This window comes from Botryllus schlosseri, chromosome 13 (assembly GCF_051294905.1).
Source record: "Botryllus schlosseri isolate E-star chromosome 13, Bs_hap1, whole genome shotgun sequence".
Lineage (NCBI taxonomy): Eukaryota > Metazoa > Chordata > Ascidiacea > Stolidobranchia > Styelidae > Botryllus > Botryllus schlosseri.
In genome coordinates, this window is record NC_137248.1 from 16,285,419 (window position 1) to 16,307,230 (window position 21,812).

General features: G+C 40.1%; 1 protein-coding gene across 4 annotated transcripts in view; it reads left to right on the top strand.

The window, feature by feature from the left end:
* The first annotated feature begins 2,621 nt into the window (after positions 1-2,621).
* LOC145453633 (uncharacterized) overlaps positions 2,622-21,812 on the top strand; it is a 31,400-nt gene continuing 12,209 nt past the window's right edge. The window contains exons 1-9 of one of the 4 annotated variants that reach the window (XM_080331603.1): positions 2,622-3,534; positions 7,002-7,150; positions 7,209-7,369; positions 9,198-9,439; positions 10,780-10,896; positions 13,606-13,729; positions 15,120-15,263; positions 15,701-16,236; positions 19,938-20,115. In XM_080331603.1, the coding sequence (XP_080187729.1) occupies positions 2,791-3,534; positions 7,002-7,150; positions 7,209-7,369; positions 9,198-9,439; positions 10,780-10,896; positions 13,606-13,729; positions 15,120-15,263; positions 15,701-16,236; positions 19,938-20,115 (2,395 nt within the window). In that variant the 5' untranslated portion in view covers positions 2,622-2,790. Of the gene's footprint in view, positions 3,535-3,656; positions 4,406-7,001; positions 7,151-7,208; positions 7,370-9,197; positions 9,440-10,779; positions 10,897-13,605; positions 13,730-15,119; positions 15,264-15,700; positions 16,237-19,937; positions 20,116-21,812 lie in introns of those variants that run through there. The other 3 variants (XM_080331605.1, XM_080331604.1, XM_080331606.1) reach the window with 3 other exon arrangements.

Below are 21,812 nucleotides of genomic sequence, written 5' to 3' on the forward strand. Positions count from 1 at the left end.
AAGCGTTTTTGTGACTAATTCGAGGCTGAAACTATATATTTAGAGGACGATGCCAAAACTGCCAAAAATAAAAATCGAAAAATGCCAAAAATAAGTTATTTTTGGCAGTTTTGGCATATGCCAAAAATAACACGGCCTGCGCATCACCATTACACTATCTCGCTCGGTGACAGGGCTTTGCGGTTTTTATTCGTATTAGCTGTCCTTCGCAGCAACGAAAACCTAATAATAATGATACATCATGAATGCGTTACTTCAGCTGAGCTACAATTTCCGTTGGATATTGTTGCGTCAAGGCGGATTCACAACGAAAAAGAAATACGCAACTGGTAAGATTGGCAACAACTATGCTACTAGCGACAACATACTAATCCAAAAACAGAATAAATGTTAGTATTCTGTCTACTAAACCGGGACACATCGCAATTAGAGTTAATTCGGATATCAAGAATCTTCACTATCCGGATAACGGATATATCCGTATATTTGGAATTTATCTAACCGGTTAACTGGATAATAATTGCTAAGTGAGACAATCCATTTCTCGAGGTCTGCATGAAAACTGGATCGCAAAATCAGTACACAGTGTTATAGTAGATCTATACGTAGCCTACACGCGCAGTGCGAGCGAACATGAGAAATATCACGCAAAATTATTGTTCACTGCTTCTGCAACTCCCTCCTTATAATGCACAATGCATCAATTGTGGCATTCTGTAGCCAGGACTGGATTTTGTAAGAAAGAGTCCGAATGCATTGAATGCTCTTTCTGCTTCCACAGAAGTGGGTTGACTAGTAAGCAGCGCTTCGTAGAGAGTCTAAAACTCTAAACCAGTGGTTCTCAACCTTTTTTTAGACACGCCCCCTTTTTGATAGTGAAAAATTTCACGCCCCCCTTATCGTCATATCACAAAATCCAACCGGGATGCTAGCAACCTCAACAGATTGTTTGATGGCATGGAAGGTTATGAGTGTTGATGAGAGAATTATAAATATGAGATTTGGTCTGTATGTAGAGGAACACGCGTGAACTGGGGATAAATCGCGCGAAGCGCGAATATTTTTTCAGTTGATCGCTTCTTCGCGCCCCCTTCAATATTTTCACGTCCCCCCCCCCCCAATGAGGGCGCGCCCCCCCTGTTGAGAAGAACTGCTCTAAACGCTGGCGTGTCGTTTCCCGGAAGCTTCAAAGAATTCACATTCCTTTTTGACCATTCCTCTGTTTAGGATTGGAGTATACTGGAAGGACGAGTAGCAGATACCGGAATTGATGCCGACATTATATCTCGCTCTAATTCCTCCTTGAGAAATTCACGTGATCAGGTGCGTAGCCAACCGAAAAATATGGGGGGGGGGGGTGAAATAAGAGAGGTTTCGATTTTTTCGAATTAAGTATCATCGGAGTGCAATTGCGCTTGCACGCACGCACATGTTTGCTAACATTCGATGTCAATCAGTTTCACGATGTCACCCTTTAATTACATCGCTAATCATAATACACTTAACGGCATATTGTCTCCAAGCCATCGGGAGATAGGAGGCAACGCATGCTAGGCCCGGGCCGCAATAGTTAGGCCAGCGATGATACCTTTCGTACCGGGTCTATTGCAGATGCGATTGTGTAGGCCAGCGATAATATCGCGAGCACCAAGCCAATGCATATGCGATTGCGCAAGTCAGCGTTACTATAGTGTGCACACTGTACAGTGTACAGGGCCTATCGCAGATGCGATTCTACAACCCAGCGGAACTATGGGCTTGTTGAAGACGTGATAAATCAGGCCCGCGGCGATAGCCGAGTGCGCGGCAATAAATGACCTAATTTCGCGATCTTTTCAGCAGGAGATTCCGTTGCGTTACATTGTGCAGTAGGGCTCTTCAAAAATGAATTTGTTTCTCAAATCGTACTGGCTACTTGATAAAATTGTTAGGTTATCTAATTTAAGCCTGCACACAAAATTTGGTTCAATTCCAGCCAGTAACCGCTTTGCTACAGGAGAAGAAAGTTTCTATGTATTGTATAAAAATAAATAATAAAAAATTTGAAAATTTCTGTTCACCCCATGAAAGTGTTAGGCTGTCTGTAGAAACTATGCTCACCAAATTTGGTTCAATTCCAACCAGTGGAAGCGGAGTTATTGCCGACGAAAAATTTGGATTTTAATAAAATAGTATTTACGGTGACCGATTCTTTGTTTATTTATTATAGTTGTGCTCACTGTAAATACTATTTTATTCTAATTGGCCCGCGAACTCATTTGAGTTTGAGACCTCTGCCGTAGAATGTTGCTCTTGCTAGAGTCACGCCATGTTATGCGTGACGGTGCTGTGATACCCTGCTGTCCTCGCAGCAACCGTGATTGAGTTCCCCAGAAGTTTCCACGCTTGTAGACCCGACACAATGGGTGATTTTAAAATTGAATGGAACACTATGACGCTGTATAATACTCCGCAGATTACTGAACTTGTGCATGTGCATGTGCACCCATTCGCCTTCACGTGAAATTTACCTTTACGCGTGCTGTCGAATATCCTTTTAGCGGGCGGTTATAAATTATTAATACACCCTCCATTTCCTTCGTGCACTGAAGGAAACGGCCTATTTTACTATGATATTCGGTTCCAGCTTTTCTGCGAAAACCACTACTTTTTCCCGACAGTCATCGCGTGACGTTACCTTTTCATAGATTTATCAAAGTTAGCCAAAAAGTTATAGATGTGGAAAGTAATGTGAAGTAAGAATAATCTATCTCTTCAGAATCCCTAACTTTCGCACAATCCAGAGTGTTGATGGGTAATGAATACAGTTTGGATCAGCAAGGATTAGTTCCAAACGATAATGGCCAGGTTCGAGGTTCTACTTCTAAACGAGTGAATATACAACCGAACAAACCAGGAGTGGAAGGAAGAATTATGGATAACCCAAAATTTGTCACCTCAAAACGTCAATCCGACAGACATCGCAGCAGATCTCAAAAAGGGGAAAACAACAAAGCAGAATCAGCTCGTAACAGATCAATACAAGGTGAAGCTCAATCGGGCAATCGGTCGACGCTAATGGCGCCCAAAATCAAGGGTAATGATCTTACTAAGTACAGCAACGAGAGCGAGCAACCACAAGGCAAAGTCGAAAGCCGTAGAAAGTCACATTCAGAAATGCATTCTGAATCCCAAGTTAAGGATGGAGACGAAATTCATCACACAAATTCACACAAGACTTCAGACAGGCAATCCAATTGTAACGGGCTCAGTACCACGTCTTCATATGCATCGGGAAAAGCGAATAGCCAAGAACGGAAAGTTGATGGAGTCAATATTAGACCTATTCATTCCTTACAAAATCCGCGCTCGTCTTCTGCGTCACCTAAAACTTCCAACCAGACGCATCATATACCGGCAAATCGACCAATCAAACATGCCGGTAAAAAGTACTCAGATACAAGGCTCGCTGCTAGAAACCAAGAAGCAGCGACACGGCACCATGCCGACAGAGTCTCCAAGGATGGAATGGAAACTCAGGCACTAAAACTAATGGTAAGTGCACAATAATCGATAAAGCAATCAGCTGTTATCAAACAAATGAGAGCGCGCATACTATTACTCATGCTCAAGCTCTCTCTGTATATCGATGTATACGCGGACAGATTCAAATCCAACGATTTTTCTGCGCTGCCGAACCGGTGATCGATGAGTGATTTGCAGTAAGGCGACGGTTATTCAGTTCAATTCGAGTGTCAGTTCGTCTTCAACATAGCATCAATGTCGATAATCCCACTGCATCGCTCTTGTGACTATAAGCGCCGCGCGTCGCAGCCCATATACAATATGCAATGCCACTGGTGATGAGATCGATGAACCGATGCCGCTGTATGCTTTTCATGATGGTTCTAGGCACATTTAGTGCGGAGACTTAGGATTTGTGATTTCGCAGGCTAGTTATGACAGGTGATGAAATTTCGGACTCTGAAATATCGAAAGCGGTCCGATAGTCATCTATAGTTGAATCCCCTGCGATTCTCCTTGATCGTTCCATGTTCGATTAGGCTTTAGTCGTGCTTCTTTGAATTAATGGTGGCAGTAACATTCTGATTTCCTGAAAGGTACACATCCTCGTACGCCTATTATCAATAACTACGCCTAAGACAGTATTTAGGGTACTTCCAGATTCCGGAAAGGTCTAAAGCGCTACGACAGGTAGCATTTGGCGCCTAAATAATGACTGTATTGAATCTGTCGAACTTGGAGACCTGTGGTCGACTGATCGATAGAAATTGCTTTGCATTTCACAGTAACGCGCATTTGTTAAGCTTGGTGGAAGGCCTGCACTCGTTTCGTAGGCCCGCAGTTGTTGTCTCGTATGCATGGTCGGGCTTCTACATAGTGCAGCTGAGAAGGCGCAAGAATGGTGAGGTTATATGATAGATATACTATTATAGTGTCTACCTTGATAGTACATGCGAATATGCAATATATGCTGCATGACAATTTCGCATCAGGTAATGTTTGCTGATATTTCGAAGGCCGTTTTCGTTCATATTTGCTGCCGTTCCATGTATTGGATGGAGAGAAAAATTGACAAATCTGTCGATTTGATGTGATTTCTTCAATGTTCGATAGCACGGATATTACATATAGCAACATATAATATATGCAGGCAGGATGAGTGCAAGGAAAGTAGGAAGGTGAAAGGACGTAGTTTATTTTTGTCCTTGATGTTTTTGCGGCATATACGCCGACTCATGATGTACATACGCACGGTCTGTGCATAAACTGCATATGCCTACCATGAGTGCATGTGTGCATATGCCGCTGGTTAATGAAGGTCCAGAAATAGCCGTTTATACGGCTTTCTAAGTCTTGCACCGCCACTACATGCTATCCCAATGCTGCATGAGCGCCAAGTGGGGAGGTCATGGATACCAGTGTTACTAATCAGGTCTTTGGTCTGACCCGGCCGGTGATCGTAGCCGCAACCTACCGATCAAGAAGCCGGACGCGTCACCATTACGCTATCTTGTCGCTACTTCCGTGCTGGTTAGAATGAACCAATTAGGGCGATGTTTTGACCTAAAAAAAGGAAGATCTATAAAATCAAAATTTTGACATTAAAAACTTACTTTTTACCTAACGTATTCAAATTAGGTGTTTTCCCACATAATTCTAGAATTGTTCTACTTATCTTCATTTCTGGTTGGAACTGTATGTCCTTAGTAGGGTTGCATTTAAAACAAAAATCAATTTATAACAAACATGTTTAAAACAAGGCCCTAATATAAAACATGTTTTTTATTGTTTTTTATGTTGTTTTTTTCAAGCCATGACGTCACGAATATTCAATTTTGACGTCATAGGGGATTGACATTGACAATTTAAAATGTAGGGTAAAAATAGCTCCTTTGACGAAATATATGTACTATTGCTGTTGAACAGACTATTTTGTGGGTTCCAACCATCCCATATCGATATGCGCCGGCTACATCAGGTGGTAATTGTCCGTAGACTCGTACAACATGTTTTTGTGAAGTATTGACACTATCATGACATAATTTTACAGCTAAAAACCACAACTTTTTTTTTCAAAAGGCCTTTTTAAACACACTGTTTAAATCATGTTTCAAACAAACTGTTTTGAAACACCGTTTTTTTAATGCCACCCTAGTCCTTACGAAGTAGTTTGTACTACGATATCGTAGGCCCCGCACCGGGCTAACCTATTTGTTTCATTTGAATGTTTATGCTTCACAATGAGCAGACAATGAGCCGTCTACAGCGGTAGGCCTATAAAGTAGGCTAGAAGCTGTAAAATGTTAAATGGTAAGTCTACCGACAGTACAAAATCTATGATACAAACGAAATATAGGTTTCAAAATATTTTTGACTTTGTGAAAATTATTGACATTTTTCGACCTAACCTTTCAATTTTGACAAAATTTTGATTTTTTTACATGTCAAAAAATCGACCCAGTAATAAGTCATCGTCGGAACTTCCGGTATTACCAAAGTAACAGCAACCAAATTCGCGAACCAATATAATTATAGACTAGCCATGTAATGGCAACTGCAGCCTTGAAAACAAGTACACTGTTGAAGTTTTAGATTGACTGGACAGGATATATATTTCGTGTCGACTGCGTTGACGGTAGCTTATGTTATGAGGTTACACCTCTGGTCACTAGTCCGTGTTCGATTTTCGATGGCTGCCCTTTTAGAACTGGGGTTGTGTTTGAAACTAAAATAAATTTAAAACAAATATGTTTAAGACAAGGCCCTTGCTAAAAATATGTTATTATGTTGTTGTTTTTTAAGCAATGACGTCACTAAAATTCAAGTTTTACGTCATAGTGGATTGATATTGGCAATTGAAAATATAGGGTAAATATAGCTCCTTTGACGAAATATAGGCTTCCAACCCTTGCCATATACGGACCAAAAATATCTTTAACCAGGACTGCATCGTCATGCAGCATATTTACGGTCGGCGGTCACCATCATCAGGACATGCATTTCGTACTAATGATCTCTATCTATACTGCACTATAGCTGTTGAACCGACTATTTCGCGGGCTCCAACCATCCCATATCATATACGTTGGCTATATCGCGTGGTAATCGCCAGTAAGCTCATAGAACATGTTTTTGGAAAGCATGTTTTATACAATCTGTTCTATACAACCATTTGTTTTAAATGCAACCCTATTTAGAACCCTGTCGCTGATGAGAAAAACCAGTTGCACCTGTTAGCTCACCCTACAAATCATTTTCGTATGCTAGGGTTGCATTGAACACCAAACGTTTAAAGCGGACATTTCTGTATTTAGTTGTAAACGCACGTCCGTTAGAAAAAGTTATTTTTCAAACCAGTTTTAAACTATTTCATCGTTAATGGATGGAATAATTTCGACACTCATTTAATTAACCGCATTCTAAGACAAATCGTACGGAGTCCAGAAACCGATCCCATATTTTCTTGATATATCACCCCTGTTTCAATTTCGTCCCAGGATCAAAGCGGTGCTCTTCCTAACCCTGGTGGCTTCGAAGAGCTCTCTGGATTGGATTTGAGTCACCTCAGCGCCGAGGAACGAATGGTAATTCTTCAGGTGGCGGCTAGAGCGAAAGAGGTCGAGCAAGTCGAGCAACAGAAGATACGGTAATTGCATATCCCGTCTTAGTCATCGCTGGCAATCGAATTATGCAACTTCCTAAAGGAAAATCGAAGATCAGGTGGCGTTGTACTCTCAGAACGCTCGACAGAACACACGGACACCTGCTGATACTGAGAAACGCAGCGACAAGCCGGAGAACAACACCCGTGAAGCATATATTTCCATAAACACGAGCCGACCCAAGGATTTAAAGAGAAATCAAGGTTCAATGAAAGCTCGATCGATAAAGCAATCGAATATGATTTAGTCGGTCTAGTTACGTCCAGCATATTTCACTGTAGTAATGAATTCGAATGTCGGTATATTGAAATGGGCCCTTTTAACTATTGTTTTTTCTTCATTTTATTCGTGTGTCTGGTGAAGGCAAATTGTCTCGCAGGCCATGAGATATAAATAACACTGTTACAGCGGTATGACAAGATTCCATAAAACACTGCGTGTATGCGTGAAAGTGCAATGAGAATTACCAGTGTAATTGTACACCAAGACGTATGGCTTTTCGCGCACGAAATATGCGTTTGATTAGTATTAATAGATTTAGCGACACCTCTTGTGTCAGCTGTCGAATTATTTACATTGAGCCACTTGTTTGCATTCTGGAATTACACTGTACACGATAAAAAATGGGTGGAAAATAGGTATATTCACCAGATTTTCACCATTGCGGGACGTGCAAATCATTCCGGTGGTACTTTCCGGTGCGTATTTTGGTTTTCTCGCCCGTGCCTGTTAGTGCAGTTGAGACAAATGCATCATTTTATATGAAGATGTATTCCAGAGGTGTAGCGGGTTTGTTGCACAATCTTTTGCGCCTTCTTGAAGCGGCAAACAAGAACAGAGCCACTTCATACAAGGACGGCTCATTTAAACCAACTGTTAAGTGTGCCTAGAATTTTGTACGGGATATAGTGCAGATGACTGTATTTACACTCCTCTACCGTGCATAATCTGTACATTAAACGAATATCGTTTAAGATTGCAATGTTAGCGCAGAACGTCCGTCTTATCGCTACAAAAGGTGACACACGCAAACATGGGCTATACCAGTGAATTCCAATGGCGGCTCTGATTGACCTCTAAATATGCCAAATAATATAATAGACGATAGCTGTTTTTTGTTTCGATGAATAGTTATAGTCAATTTCTGTATATAAACACTAAAATGAGGGATCTTAGTTATGTCCAAAACCGTCCAAGGCCGCTTTTGAAAACCGGGAAAGAGAATTCTTGCATACTACTGGTAATAGATCTCTCTATATATAGTATCTGTGAAGAGTAAATTTTGACACAAGTGTACTAACTTCGAAATAATGGCTCATAGTCTAGTTGTATAAATTGCAATAAGTCCAATACTACCCTGCGTATAATCCCCCACAAACTTGTGCATTGAGTGCTGGAATATATGAAGAACTATCACATAACGACATAATAGTATGTTGTAGTAGTGATATGCATTTTCAGTTTATTCCAATGTATAGCACTCGCCAATCTGCGTCTATCAATGCTACAGTATAGCCGATATAGAATCCATAGAAGTCTATGTGAAATGTGCAATGTGCATGCTTTTTCATGCGGCTCCATACGTACTCTGAGATTTGGAATGCGGCTCCGACATGCAAAAAGGTTGGGAACCACTGGTCTATAGTCAGCCCCTGGGCTATACCCAGTGCGAATTGGTGAATTTAGATGATTTTCTCCTATTCGGAAGGGTTTGAAAGCGGAATTATACACCATTAAGGGCCGATAACCTGATTCCACACCGCACGCTATGATGGGAATGAGTGGAATGCCCTATTTCCGCTAACATACTATACTATACTTTCATTTCGTCCTGGCCAGCAATGTTTTGATTTGAACAAATTTTCTTTAAGGTACACGATTTGCGACAGGTAATACGACATTTCTGTCGTGGCGCACCAGACCGATAAGGTGACAAGCGCCACAATGTCCCATTTTCAAAATTATTAATAATAATACTTTCATTTGCTGGGCTATCATTCAGCCACGAAATAGAAGTTGTGGCCGTTTCAGAGTCACCTCGAAAACACAAAGAGGACTCGAAGCAAGTTAAAGTTGCGAAGGAATCAAATAAAGACAAATGCTACCTGTGTTCGAAAGCGCTTCCAGTTACTCGCATCGATGTCAACGACGACCACAAAGGCAGTGAGAATAATTTGGCATCGTCGAAATGTGTGGACGCAACTTCCAAATGTTCATCATGTGGGCATGTCGTGTGCGATACATGTTCCATTCGATCATCGCTGTTAGCAAAGGTGAGGCACAGTATTGTAGCATTGAAACTTTATTTTTTTCAGTGGCCATACGAGGTATGTGTGAGGTTATCCAATTTTTACCTTTACAATTATTTAAATATACACGTAATCAGTTGCCGGCGTAGCTAGAAGCGAAATAGCCTTTGCTTCAAGTAGTTTGTAGTCCGATATCATGACGTCATTTGTGTTCACACAACGCGTTGAATCGTGACGTCACATCATTAGTGAAGTATTTTTGACAACGCCGAAAGTTTGTCTATCTTTGACAAAATCATTTGCGTGATAACCGATTCGATAACCGTCACAATACATATATCACCATGGTAAAAATATTATCGGAACACCTGAGCGGTATTAGCACGCGTACGATCTCATATGCATCCCGTATTATCGAGATCGCCACATACCCAACATGGTGTTATAAGTAAATTAATAATAACTCATGGCTATTGTTGGCCTTTTGAACCATGGGCCATATTATTTGTTACAAGTTACTTGATAAAGTATTTTATAGACAGCACGAATTCCACGATAGCTCGCACTGAAAGAATAGGTTTTAATGAATATGAAAGGGACGCGTTCCGTACGACATATATCAACGGAAAAGGCGCGATATAAACCCCGTATGGTATAAAAGCATGTAGTTCATGTCTTTCGTATAATATGCACTGTGCTATTTGACCCATGTAAGAATCATAGAGTATATGTTCCTGTTAAACTTCATTCTTCGGTTCTGGACTTGCGCATATAGCGAATATGTGTATTGCATTCGACGTATTTCCATGATTCCATTGGCCTGTTTCTTCTAAGACTATGACGTAATTGTCCTGATATGGACAGTACCATGTAAATAAACTCCCGAATACCATGCATTAAGTTACTTTGCTTTTAGTTCGCCTTAAAAGATAGATGGATTCTCAGTTTACCGTTTCAGTCAATCTGACGCAATAACACTATTTGTCGTCACCGATCGTAAATCCGATAGGAGCATTTTCCAGCTAAATGGATCGATATTATACGACTCTCTTGCCGTATGGCTTTGAGTTAATTCGACAAGGCGGACGTAGCATATTAACCAGCACAGGCAGGTCTTCCGAATCATTTGTGGAACATCAAGGGGTCGTAATCAGTAGAGGTATAGACCGAAATGGTATGCAGAAAAAATACATCTAGATATGTATTGATGGGCAGTTTAATTAGATATTTCTTTCGAGGACAGCAATTCTAAAGGTTCAGTTACATACTAAGGCGACGAAGTATCTGCAACTAGTTCTTATAAATATTATTTTGTTTGTTATAGTGTATAATACAAATGTAACATGCATATATTCGAATTGCAGGGGTTATTGTGCGTGCTATGCGCGAAACAGAGAGAGCTGGTGGCTCGCTCTAATCTTTGGCTAAAATCTCCAAAAATTAACCCACTGAATCGCAGTCAAAGCGCTGATACGTCTCTGGTGAGTGGGGTCTACAATTCTTCATGATACAGTAGCGGGTGTAATGTTAAGACGACGTTTAGCTCTTCTGAGTCACAAAATCCCGGTATCAATACCTTTACACCGCTACATCGTTGTCTGTTAGCTGATACGGTAGCATTGCAGCCCTCATATGATTGTTTACTTATGTATCAGGATGATCGCTGTGACGATATACCAGATTTTATCACAGTGATACATATGTGTATTAAATCATGACACACCGTGTTCATATCGTCAAATCATTCACTTCTTCAAGTCATTTAACCTACTAAGACCGTTTTGAACGGTACTGATTCCGTGTATGACCTTAGTTTTTTTCGAATTGGCTCTATTTTTTGTTGACTATATGTTGACTAAAATATCATATTTTAGTTGTATTGGCTGGATAAAAAATCGGCCCAGTGGTACTATAAAGTTCAGTAATTCAATCTGCTTGTTATTTTGACACGCTGAAGACTGTTTTAAATCAAAATACATCAACAAAATTATGTTTCGGGGTGTTAGATTTATCATAATTTGAGACTTTCACGGATATCATGTACATAAATAAACTTCAATCAAGTATAAAAGTAAATACGTAAATACTCAGATAACGTTGCATTAATTGAATCAGTTTTATGTCAACCACCTATTTTAAATCCAAAGTAATCAGTTGGAATATAATATTAATAACTTATCTTAAAGCAAAATTGGTTCTTGTACTATTTTCGGTTGTAAGCAATTTAGTGCAGTTTTTCGAAAGGTTCCAGCAATAGTCTGCCATGATATGTTTCTCGCATATGCAGTGTTTTGATGTATTGGTGGAGAGAGAGAGAGAGAGAGAGAGAGTCTTTATTTTCATCGAACCAAAATACATAACAAACGGCAGTGATGGTGGTACAGAAAATATGCGTGCACAGTATTCGGTATTAGATAGGAATGATCGATAAGACCGTGAAGGTCATCTAGTCTGATCACACCAGCATCAAACAGGTACACTTGACTCTGAACAGTCTGGCTGTAAAGAAATGTTTAGTTAAAGGAAAATAGAAAAAAAATTAAACAATGGTGGCAAATGATCAATGAAGCTGGATGGAACTTTTCCCCTTTCTATTCCCTTTAATCAACAATATTATCAGAAAATATATCAAGATGACTGAACAGGAATTGGGATTTAATGCTCATGCTTGCTCCAAGGTTTCCGTATGGAGATACCAATTCTCGGACTAACTGTTTGCCATGCAGTGAGCACCTTTCCTAATATGAAATTGTAATCCTTGGTCCGTATTCGATTCTGAGATCCATCGAAGACTACAGATTTAAGCTTCTCGTTTGACTAAATGTACCCACTTTGTTGGCTTTACGGAAAATTATCCATTTACTAGTGAAAAGAGATGAGACCCATGTGAGTATTTTTGTTTAGCTTTCCATAGGGACAAACCTGATAGCTTTATACTCCTCTTTAGTCTTGGTAGAATGACCGATTGGTACAGGAGAAAATATATTTCCATTGTGCAAAAGTACAATTTTTAGGCTTGACAAACTGCTTTTTAAACAAACAAACTTTTCGCATCAGCTCATGTTAAAGTGGATGAAATAACTGAGAACGACATGAGTTCGATATAGTCAATTATTTTTTTATGCGCAGAATAAAAGTAGAAAAATCTGAGATTTACTTTCTACCATAATCATGGGAAAATACAGTGATTTCAAGCTTTTTTAGGATTATAGATATCTTCTTTTCTAGAGCCAATCTGACAAAACTAATGTGATAGCCTATTCGTAATCAGCAACCTTGAAAACCCCAGAAACGGCTCCTAAATGTTCTGTCATTTTTTTTTTTCATTATGTTAACCAGTGTTGTTGTATTGGTTAATTTGATACTTTCTTGAGCAGTTTCGCTATTATCACAAATTACTAATCGTTCCAATGAACATCATATCGCATCTGTAGGCGGTTGCTTTACATTATTCGGCTTCCTGATCCAGTGCCGGACCAACCGTTATCAATACACTTTGGCGACTTCAAATGAATAATTCATGGAGCGTGCTTTCACCAATGTATTCTATGTTCGAAAATCAGTCATCAGCTGACAAATTATTCATTAGACCTTCTCTTACGCTCAGGGGTCATCAGGTAGCGCGAAATTCTTGTGCGCCTGTATATCAATCGCCATCTTAACTTGCATGGCCGACTGGTTATGTTCGGAGGCTAGGAAATACATTTATAATTTATAGTTACTCGAATTGATGATGTGATATAATTAGAGCGAATGATTGATCAAAACTCATACGGTCAGTAGTGAAGATTGGTGAATACGAAATTCGAGCACCGAGCTAGCTCAATTGGCTCAGACACTTACATCGACCAACATCATGGTAATAAAGCGATTGGATAATTTCTGACTGGCGCATTTTGAAATGCCTGACATAACATTTGTAGGATATTGGTAACAATGGTTGGGTGTGTGTACTCTTAAATGTGTATTTAAATTAGGAATCTTTGAGATAAAAGTATACTTCCAAAAACACACGGGAATGCCGAATTGATGAAATATTCACGGGACTTGTGTCTTCGACAAACCATATCAAGCTACATCGAAAGCTGGTGTGGTCGCCCAGAGTTTTCTTTCATTCCGCATAAATGCACGCTGCTAAGCATTTAAAATCATAGCTCAGCGTTAAACCGCACTGGATTTTTGGTGTCTAGGATCCCGTCCGAAACTCGCAAAACAAGGATTCTAAAGGCGATCTGCAACCTTCAAAGAGGCGATCTTTATCGGATAGCGGCAAAGGTGATTCGTCGGATTATAGTGCGCGGAGCAAACCTGGAAGTAAGGGCGTATAGCGCTCGCGATTACCAATCTGTACATTTCGATAAACTAGTAGATTTCAATGCCTTCCCATCATGAAGTACCATCAATGCTCCACATTCTCACACAGATATGGGCTGAAAGATTGACACATGTGTGAAAATGGCCAATGAATCATTTAGTATTAATTACCGACTTTGATGGAGAATATTTCGAGGCCGTTCCGCTCATGACCGGTAAAGTCCTATTGCAGCAATCACATAATGGTATCGAATATTCCCGCAATACGCGATTTACCCACATTGAGTCATGCATCGGATATCATATCCGAAGATATGAATTCAGATTGCTTGCGATTGCTTTACATTCGGGCAAAACTCAACAATATATTTCCCGAAGTGACGCCTATATATTCCATGTGTATTTGGTTTGAGTGCGAACGCATTCCTGATTAGACGATATGCCGGAAGCGGAGCCTCATAGCGAGCGGTGTTAGCTTCATGAACTTCATCGAGTCTTTCGCCTGATTGGTATCGCAATGTTGAGGTGTAAGGAATAGACAGAAATTTCAGACAACAAACGAACCATTGACCGAATAACTTTTGCCGTAACGTTATCTCACTGCTTGGAATGAATATTAACTCTAGTCATAGTCTTCCCTAGTATCACGACTGAAAATATTCAATTTGATTTCACTGCGGATATGGTTATGTGGTGTCCTTTACGAATCATCGTTATTGGTAATACTGGGATATTGACCGCTACTGATTTTTCACGGGCCATGACACGTTTCAGAGAAATGTGGTGAAAGTCAATCAATCGATACGTTATATGAAAGCTCGAACCCTTTACTTGTAGCACTAGCATAAATATGTTTGCGGTTAGGTATTCAGATCCGAACGACTTCAGATGAAATTCATAGAAGTGGCTTCATTCCTTGGTGCGAATATGCACATCATACTATTTGGCAAATGAGATAAAATGTTGGGGATTGGAAGTAGCGTGTTAGCGTGAATAGGCTATACAAGACTACAAGAGTTGCATCATGATAACATTCGAGGAGGTGAACACGACCGTACGACTATATGCTCCTTTGGTTTTTATTGCATATTTTTTTCCGTACATTGCTTCGAATGAGCCTGAAGCACAAATATGTAAGCATTATTATGTCTGATATCGCTGAAACGATTCGACAATTCCGGTCTAGTCTAGAAGATGAATCTCGTGATTTCAATTACCAATTAACCAATTTCATAGTTGATAATTTATCAATCCGGGATGCGGGATAAATAGTGTTCCGGATTCCCGTTAACCCAATTTTTGGTACTTCTTGTACCTGCTCCGTTTAGTACATCATCCAGTCTTGCAATCTGATGTGTCGCTATACACGAATATATTCTGGCTTGTTCAGGACCAATTGAAAGACAGAGAAGTCAATCCGACCCTCGCCCGCACGTGAAGTCAAGGAGGGACTCATGGGCGAAGAGCACAAAAGGACGTTCCCGTATTTCTATGACTGAATGCGAATCAATTAGCGAGAACCCTACTACCACAGGTAAATTCTCATTCCTATGTTATATCTAACACCATATTGCCATACGAGATTGAGTTTTTATCCGGCCGAAATTGATAATAATTGATGAAACCTTGCGTGCCTTTGATTATCGTATTGGAGCGATAACGGCTTTTTTAAACATGTTAGAAGTAAATGGAATCTACTATATTCTTGGGCTATATCTCCAGAGCATTGATGAATTTGACTCGTTTCATCCATTGAAAAGAGCGTTAAAGCAACTTTTGTTACCAAGAGACCTGATTTGCAACCTACGCGATGGTGGAAATCTAGAAAATATCCACCGATATATTTACAGTGTGAATGCTTTCCGTCATTTCCTCTCGTTTCAATATATTTTATGTCACATCGAAGGACCATATTAACGTTTTCAAATGGATGAAATCACTTTCATTTCGATTCAACTATATTATTTATAGCAGATCCCCGCGAGTTGTCATCTGCCACACCCCCAGAAAGCTCGCATAATAAATCCGTGAAGTCTGGTAAAATCCAATTGCCAGCGCAAAGAAGCATCGATAACTCCAAAGAGAGTTCGGTTCCTTCAAATTCGAAGAGGCCCAGCGTATCAGAAGCGCTAATACAGCAATTATCGGAAGATAAGGAATTGAAAAAGGCGGCTATGTCCGATGGCAAATCGGAATTGCCGAGTCACAATGGCGTATCTAAGATGCTGTCAACAGAAATCGATCGCGATGACAAAATTCAAAGCCATGACACGCAGTCTGCCAGAGGTCAAAAGGAAAAGGAAATTACCAGAAATTCCTCCAGCGTAAAACATTCCAGTGGTCCAAATGCTAGTCGGGAAAAGGAGTCGGAGAGCATTACTACAGGTGGCGTAATAAGGCACGATTCTTCCGACGCGGGAGACAAATCATCGAAGCACACCAACAGCTACAACTCCAGCACGTGTTCCAAAAGCTCCGAGCTTGAAGTATCGAATTCTGGCAATCAGGTGAGATTGGGAATCGCAGTTGTACTTTCACGTGTCTTTACATTGGTAAAAACGCGTCTTCAATTGGTTAAGATTTTGAGGTTTTTCTGTGTTTCAGCATCATACTGAACATCTAACTGAGTATAATATGACCACACGATACGCATAGCTGATGCTTCTTGACTGATTCGAGATTAGAAAAGATCATACTCATGAAACAAAACGCTACGTAATCCCTTCTAATACGAAATCGTATTTATAAAGGGCACTGTTATGAGCGTGCTATTCGAAATGGCGACTAGCTATATTCGTATTATGCAGATTGTTGCAATATGTAGCCTATACACGCGTGTTACAGGTGATCAACGTAGCTAACGTTGCTAATGATGTGGAAGTAGAAGTTAAGCCGCTGATTGCTACTCAATTACATTAGAGGTCCACAGAATAGCGTCGCACAGCTTTTACGCAGTCGAGTATTCAATTCGGTGTCTTTATCGGCTTATTCGCAGCTTTTGAGGTACATTGTAGCTTTTCATAATTAGTCTTTGCAATTTCTGTGCACATAAACGTATGCAAATTGTATGATGCCTGCTAAAAAGTCGCATTCTTTTTCAATGTGATAACTATATACCGCATTTTGGCGTAAAGGTTCCTGACTGCTATTATCCTCATGATCTCTATGTATGATTTACGTTCCCAGAGTGGTCTAAACTCATAATTACCAATTTACACTATCATCTCTCCAACAATACAATTTTCATATCGACGGGTGGTCTGAATCCCAATGACATAACGCATGCGCGTAGGCATATATAAGCCTATATTAGTTTGCAGATATACAAAGACATGTCAAAATAATGCCAAGTTGAAGTAGAAAATAAATATCTGTTATGTAGTTTCAAAATGTAGATTTTCTCGATGGGTCGCATACGTTAATCAGGTAATCGAATGTGGCCTCTTTCAAAACTGCAGCGTGCATGTTTGCGACTATAATGCAAAATTACCCATGAGACTCTAAATACGTGCCATTGTCCAAATATATTCCGTTATCATGATCCGGAGCTCTTTCGCCCTGGTGTCATGACATTTTCGTTCATAAAAGTGATACGAACACATCCCAAAACTACTATCTAGTGAACGAAGTCTATGTGAGCAGTAAGTTATTATCCCGAAAATCAAAACTCTGAAGTATACTTGGAAGTCAAGTCTAAAGACAGAACCCCTCAAGTAAATAGTCCACAGATCCACAGAATCGATATCTTATATGAGTCTAGAACGGGAATGGACCAAGTTATAAGTCGTCGGAAGCTCATTATAACAAAGCATATCAACCTACCATAATATGACCATGACCGTATATGCTGAAACACTGTGAACACTAAACAACGACAACACCCACAAAGCGGCAAACAAAATTTTATCTGTTGTAATACCATAACATATGCCCTTAGCTGACATTATCTTTGCCGGCTTCTCATCATCGGATTTCGTTCGGGAAGAGCAAAAATCTAATAAATTATTCACCATACCACACATATGGACAAAGGCTAACGTAGATCATACGGCCGTTGCTAATAATCTACACATTATGCCGTATTTTCGTAACATTCCGTCTTGGCATTTACGCCAGATCGTAGTTATAATTGTGAAAATCCCATGGTTGATCAGTGTAGCTAGCCAATGTGTATGAACAATTTTAACGGGTAGCGATCGTCAAATGCCTGTCAGAGCACAAAAAATGTTGCTGATAGAGGTGTGCTATCACCTATGTACAGCATCAACGCGCCGCCTATAATGCTAAAACATGCAGCGTCTTCCTTTTAGACATGATAACGGTACAATACATAAACCGCGTTCGTCAGTTAAGGATCCTATACCTTAACGTTTGTTTGAGCATTCAACGCACAAACCATCAACGCTATGTCATTTTCATCAATTGCATGCATGTCAGCATGTGTCATATTAGTTTATTAGCAAACACTCTCTGGGTTATGTTTTTGAGTAGTAGCTATTATACGACATAGAGATGGTGTGAACGTGAGGTTCACGTTCGAGCTCTGTGTGTGAACCTCAGAAATTTAGAGGTTCACGTTCACGAGCGAACCTTGGTAGGTTCTGCACTGTGTACCTTTTTCATATATGACGATTGTCACTTCATTATACCACCTTTGGTTGAAATTTATTGCAATATTGTCACTATATATGCATGGTGCTGGCAGCATAAAAATCAACGCTAAGCGACCATGCAACTTGACAATCTCAAAAATTTTATTTGCTTTGTTATAAAAGTTTGCTAGAACATTTAGTGACTCTCAGCTGTGAGCTTGGCCCACAATCACACAACATCAAGAGCGAAACACTACATGTAGGAAGTCATCGAATGATGCCTTTTCAACCAATCAATGAAATTGATATTGTTGTCTGATGTATAAAACAAACCTAACAAGCGTACGGGGTCAATCTCTATTTTATATGTTTGTTGTAGCATGAAAACAAAATCCGTGTGATTGCGGTGTGGGCTACTGCTGTATAACTTGCTATTGGGGGTAATATCGGCAGCAAGTATAGAAACCCGTTTTACACTCTGCTCAATATCAACGTAGCAATACTCAGACGCCGAATACCTTGTCTGGTCTGGCCTAGACCTTTAAGGCATAAGATATTTCCTTGCAAAGTTCTCGTCGAAATTGTTGGATAAGCGACGGAAGATATTGATTTTATGGTATTATTATATCATGTGATTGCCCCAGTTGATACATTTGGCCACGTTTAAAACGTCAATATGTACCTCAGCATTGTGGCATTCAGTGACCCGAGTTGTCGCTAGGTATCGTGTACATTAATAAAGCTATCAATTCACTGAAATGTAGAATTGGAATTAGCAATATGACATCACGTGACGACATGAGGTTCACGTTCGCGTTCACACAGAACCTTTCAAAAAGGTTCGCGTTCTCACGAACCTGAACCTTTCAGAGGTTCACACCATCCCTACAATCGGTATACAGTTGGCATATTACTCTTCGACAATATACACAGGGATACGCATCACTTTAAATATCTATCTGTAAGGCAGTGTTGGGGGGACTCTAGTCAACGTTTTCAGATGCCTTGACTTGACTCGGCTTTTCACAACGTGGATTGACTCGTGACTTCAAGCATCGTTTTCGAGTCAATTTCAAGTCACCAAGTAATCCGTGTCGACCAAGTCGCTAAACTTGTACGAGGGTATGAACCTCTTGCATGATTTACACTAGTGGTTCCCAACCTTTTTCGACTCATCGCCCCTTTTCAAGCTCCACACCGATCATCGCCCCCAAATTTTTTTGAACCGAAAAATGGCCATACAAATTGTAATCACCGGTGCGTTGACTAAAAAAAAGTCAACCTTTCGGCTCGACCTCGAACTTATACACTTAGCAGCTAAATTGTCGTGAGTTGACTAAAAAAAGGTCATTTTTCCGACTTGACTCCAATATATCTGTTTTAATGTGCCATAGCCCCCTATCTCCCCCTTCGTTATTTTCGGCCCCCTAGACCACCAAATCGCCCACGTTGGGAACCACTGATTTAAACCGACCGATGTTTATACATTTAGATTTGTCGTCTGCAATTGGTGCAGTCTTTAATTGTATCGTATGAATTTGTGTGCGAATTCGTGGATCCGAAAATCGGGTATATACCAAGAGTGACATTTTTAAGTATTTACTTTCTACTTACAGATACAAAGCACTCGATCTAATCAAGCCTCAATCAGTAAACACTCACCTGTTTCTTCGGCCGCAATACCCGCGTGCAGTAGAGAGGGCTCACCCAAACCGCCAAGCGCTTTGCCAAGAAAAACATCGTCGAAGAATTCAGAAAGAATAACGAAAGGTGCCGAAAAATCAATATCTGTTGGTATGTAGCCTACTGCTAATTACTGCATTACAGTTTCTTGTACGCGATGTCATATAGCCTATGTAGCACATAATCGGGTGCTGAACCTTCTTCAGTGAAATCCACTTAAAGTATTGCATTTAGACCCAGAGGTGGTCAGTAACGAAGTACTTCTACTTTTTTGAAGTACTCAAGTAGTTTTCCTCTACTTCTGGTACTTACTCAAGTAGATCTGATTTTCTCTACTTCTACTTCTACTTCATAATCTTTTGTGATCTACTTACTTACTTTTCGCTATTTTCAGTTTGTCAAGTAGAAGTAGTTTAATCCCCCAATACTAAAGATAGCCTGAGGAATTTTGGGGCTGTTTTCATGCAGTATCAACATTTAATATTCATGAAAGTCAAGTGAAGTCCAGAAATTTTGTTGCGCTTCGCGCACAGTAGTTATGGAGTGACAAATATGTTTTCACGAGAGTATCAGTGAATATAATTTAGGTACTGGATTGCTTGGCTCCGCTCACACCGCATTGTTGCCCATATCAAATATTTCATCACAGTATATATGACCCACCATAACGTTTGAAACTACCGTTTCGCAATCTAGCAATTACCTATCATATCGTACTAACAGCCCATGACGTGTCCTGCTAATCTGGAAAATGTGGCTTTTTTAACGTTACACCTGTTTTAGCAGATCACCTTTGAAGCTTTATGGACAAAAGACATGAAATATATTTTCCACTTTTAAGAAGTGGTATTTGTATTTCACTTGTAATTCTGAGTATCATACTTTGAGTTCTAGTTACTTTCAGTTCTTTTGTCTGCGGAACACAGGCCTACATGTTGAAACATAAAAGCAAGTGTAGTAAAGCCTCTATCTTCCGAAAATAAAGCTACACGAAATATAGATTTTACGATCCACAATATTTGTTATTAACGTATACTAATCGCGCAAAGTGTTGAAATCGTATCCGATACAACTTCTCCGTATTGCTCTTCGCCTAAACTTGGGGCCTTATAATATGGGGTAGGGCGCCATGTCATGATATTCTCTAAAACGGGGTCTTCTAGTAAACAACGGGTTAGTAGCGCATTTTCATATCAATGCTATAATTTGCATCTCATCTCCTCGGATGCATCAATACGAATCAAGCTCTCTGCACCTTCTACATAGTTCAATTTGCAGCTTACAGTCCGTGCGAACGAATTAAGACTGTTTTCAAAACTACTTACTTACTTGAGTAGATTTAAAGTCAGTCAATTCTACTTCTACTTCAAGTAGTTTTAGGTTGCTTATGGAAGAAGTACTTCTACTTGTACTTGAGTAGATTTTGTCGTCGCTACTTCTACTTCTACTTGAGTAGCTTTCTTGACTACTTTGACCACCTCTGATTAGACCAGTGGTTCCCAACGTGGGCGATATCGCCCCCCAGTGGGCGATTTGGCGGCCTAAGGGGGCGAAAATGACGAAGGGGGCGATAGGGGACGAAAATTGACAAAGGGGGCGACAGGGGGCGAAAATATCGAAGGGGGCGATAGGGGGCGATGACGCGTTAAAACGGCAATATTGGAGTCAAGTCGGAGAAATGACCTTATTTTTTTTTTTTTTTAGGCAACCCGCCTTTGATTACAGTTTGTATACCGATTTTTCGGTTCACAAAATCTGGGGGGCGATGATCGGCGTCGAGCTTGAAAAGGGGGCGATGAGTCGAAATA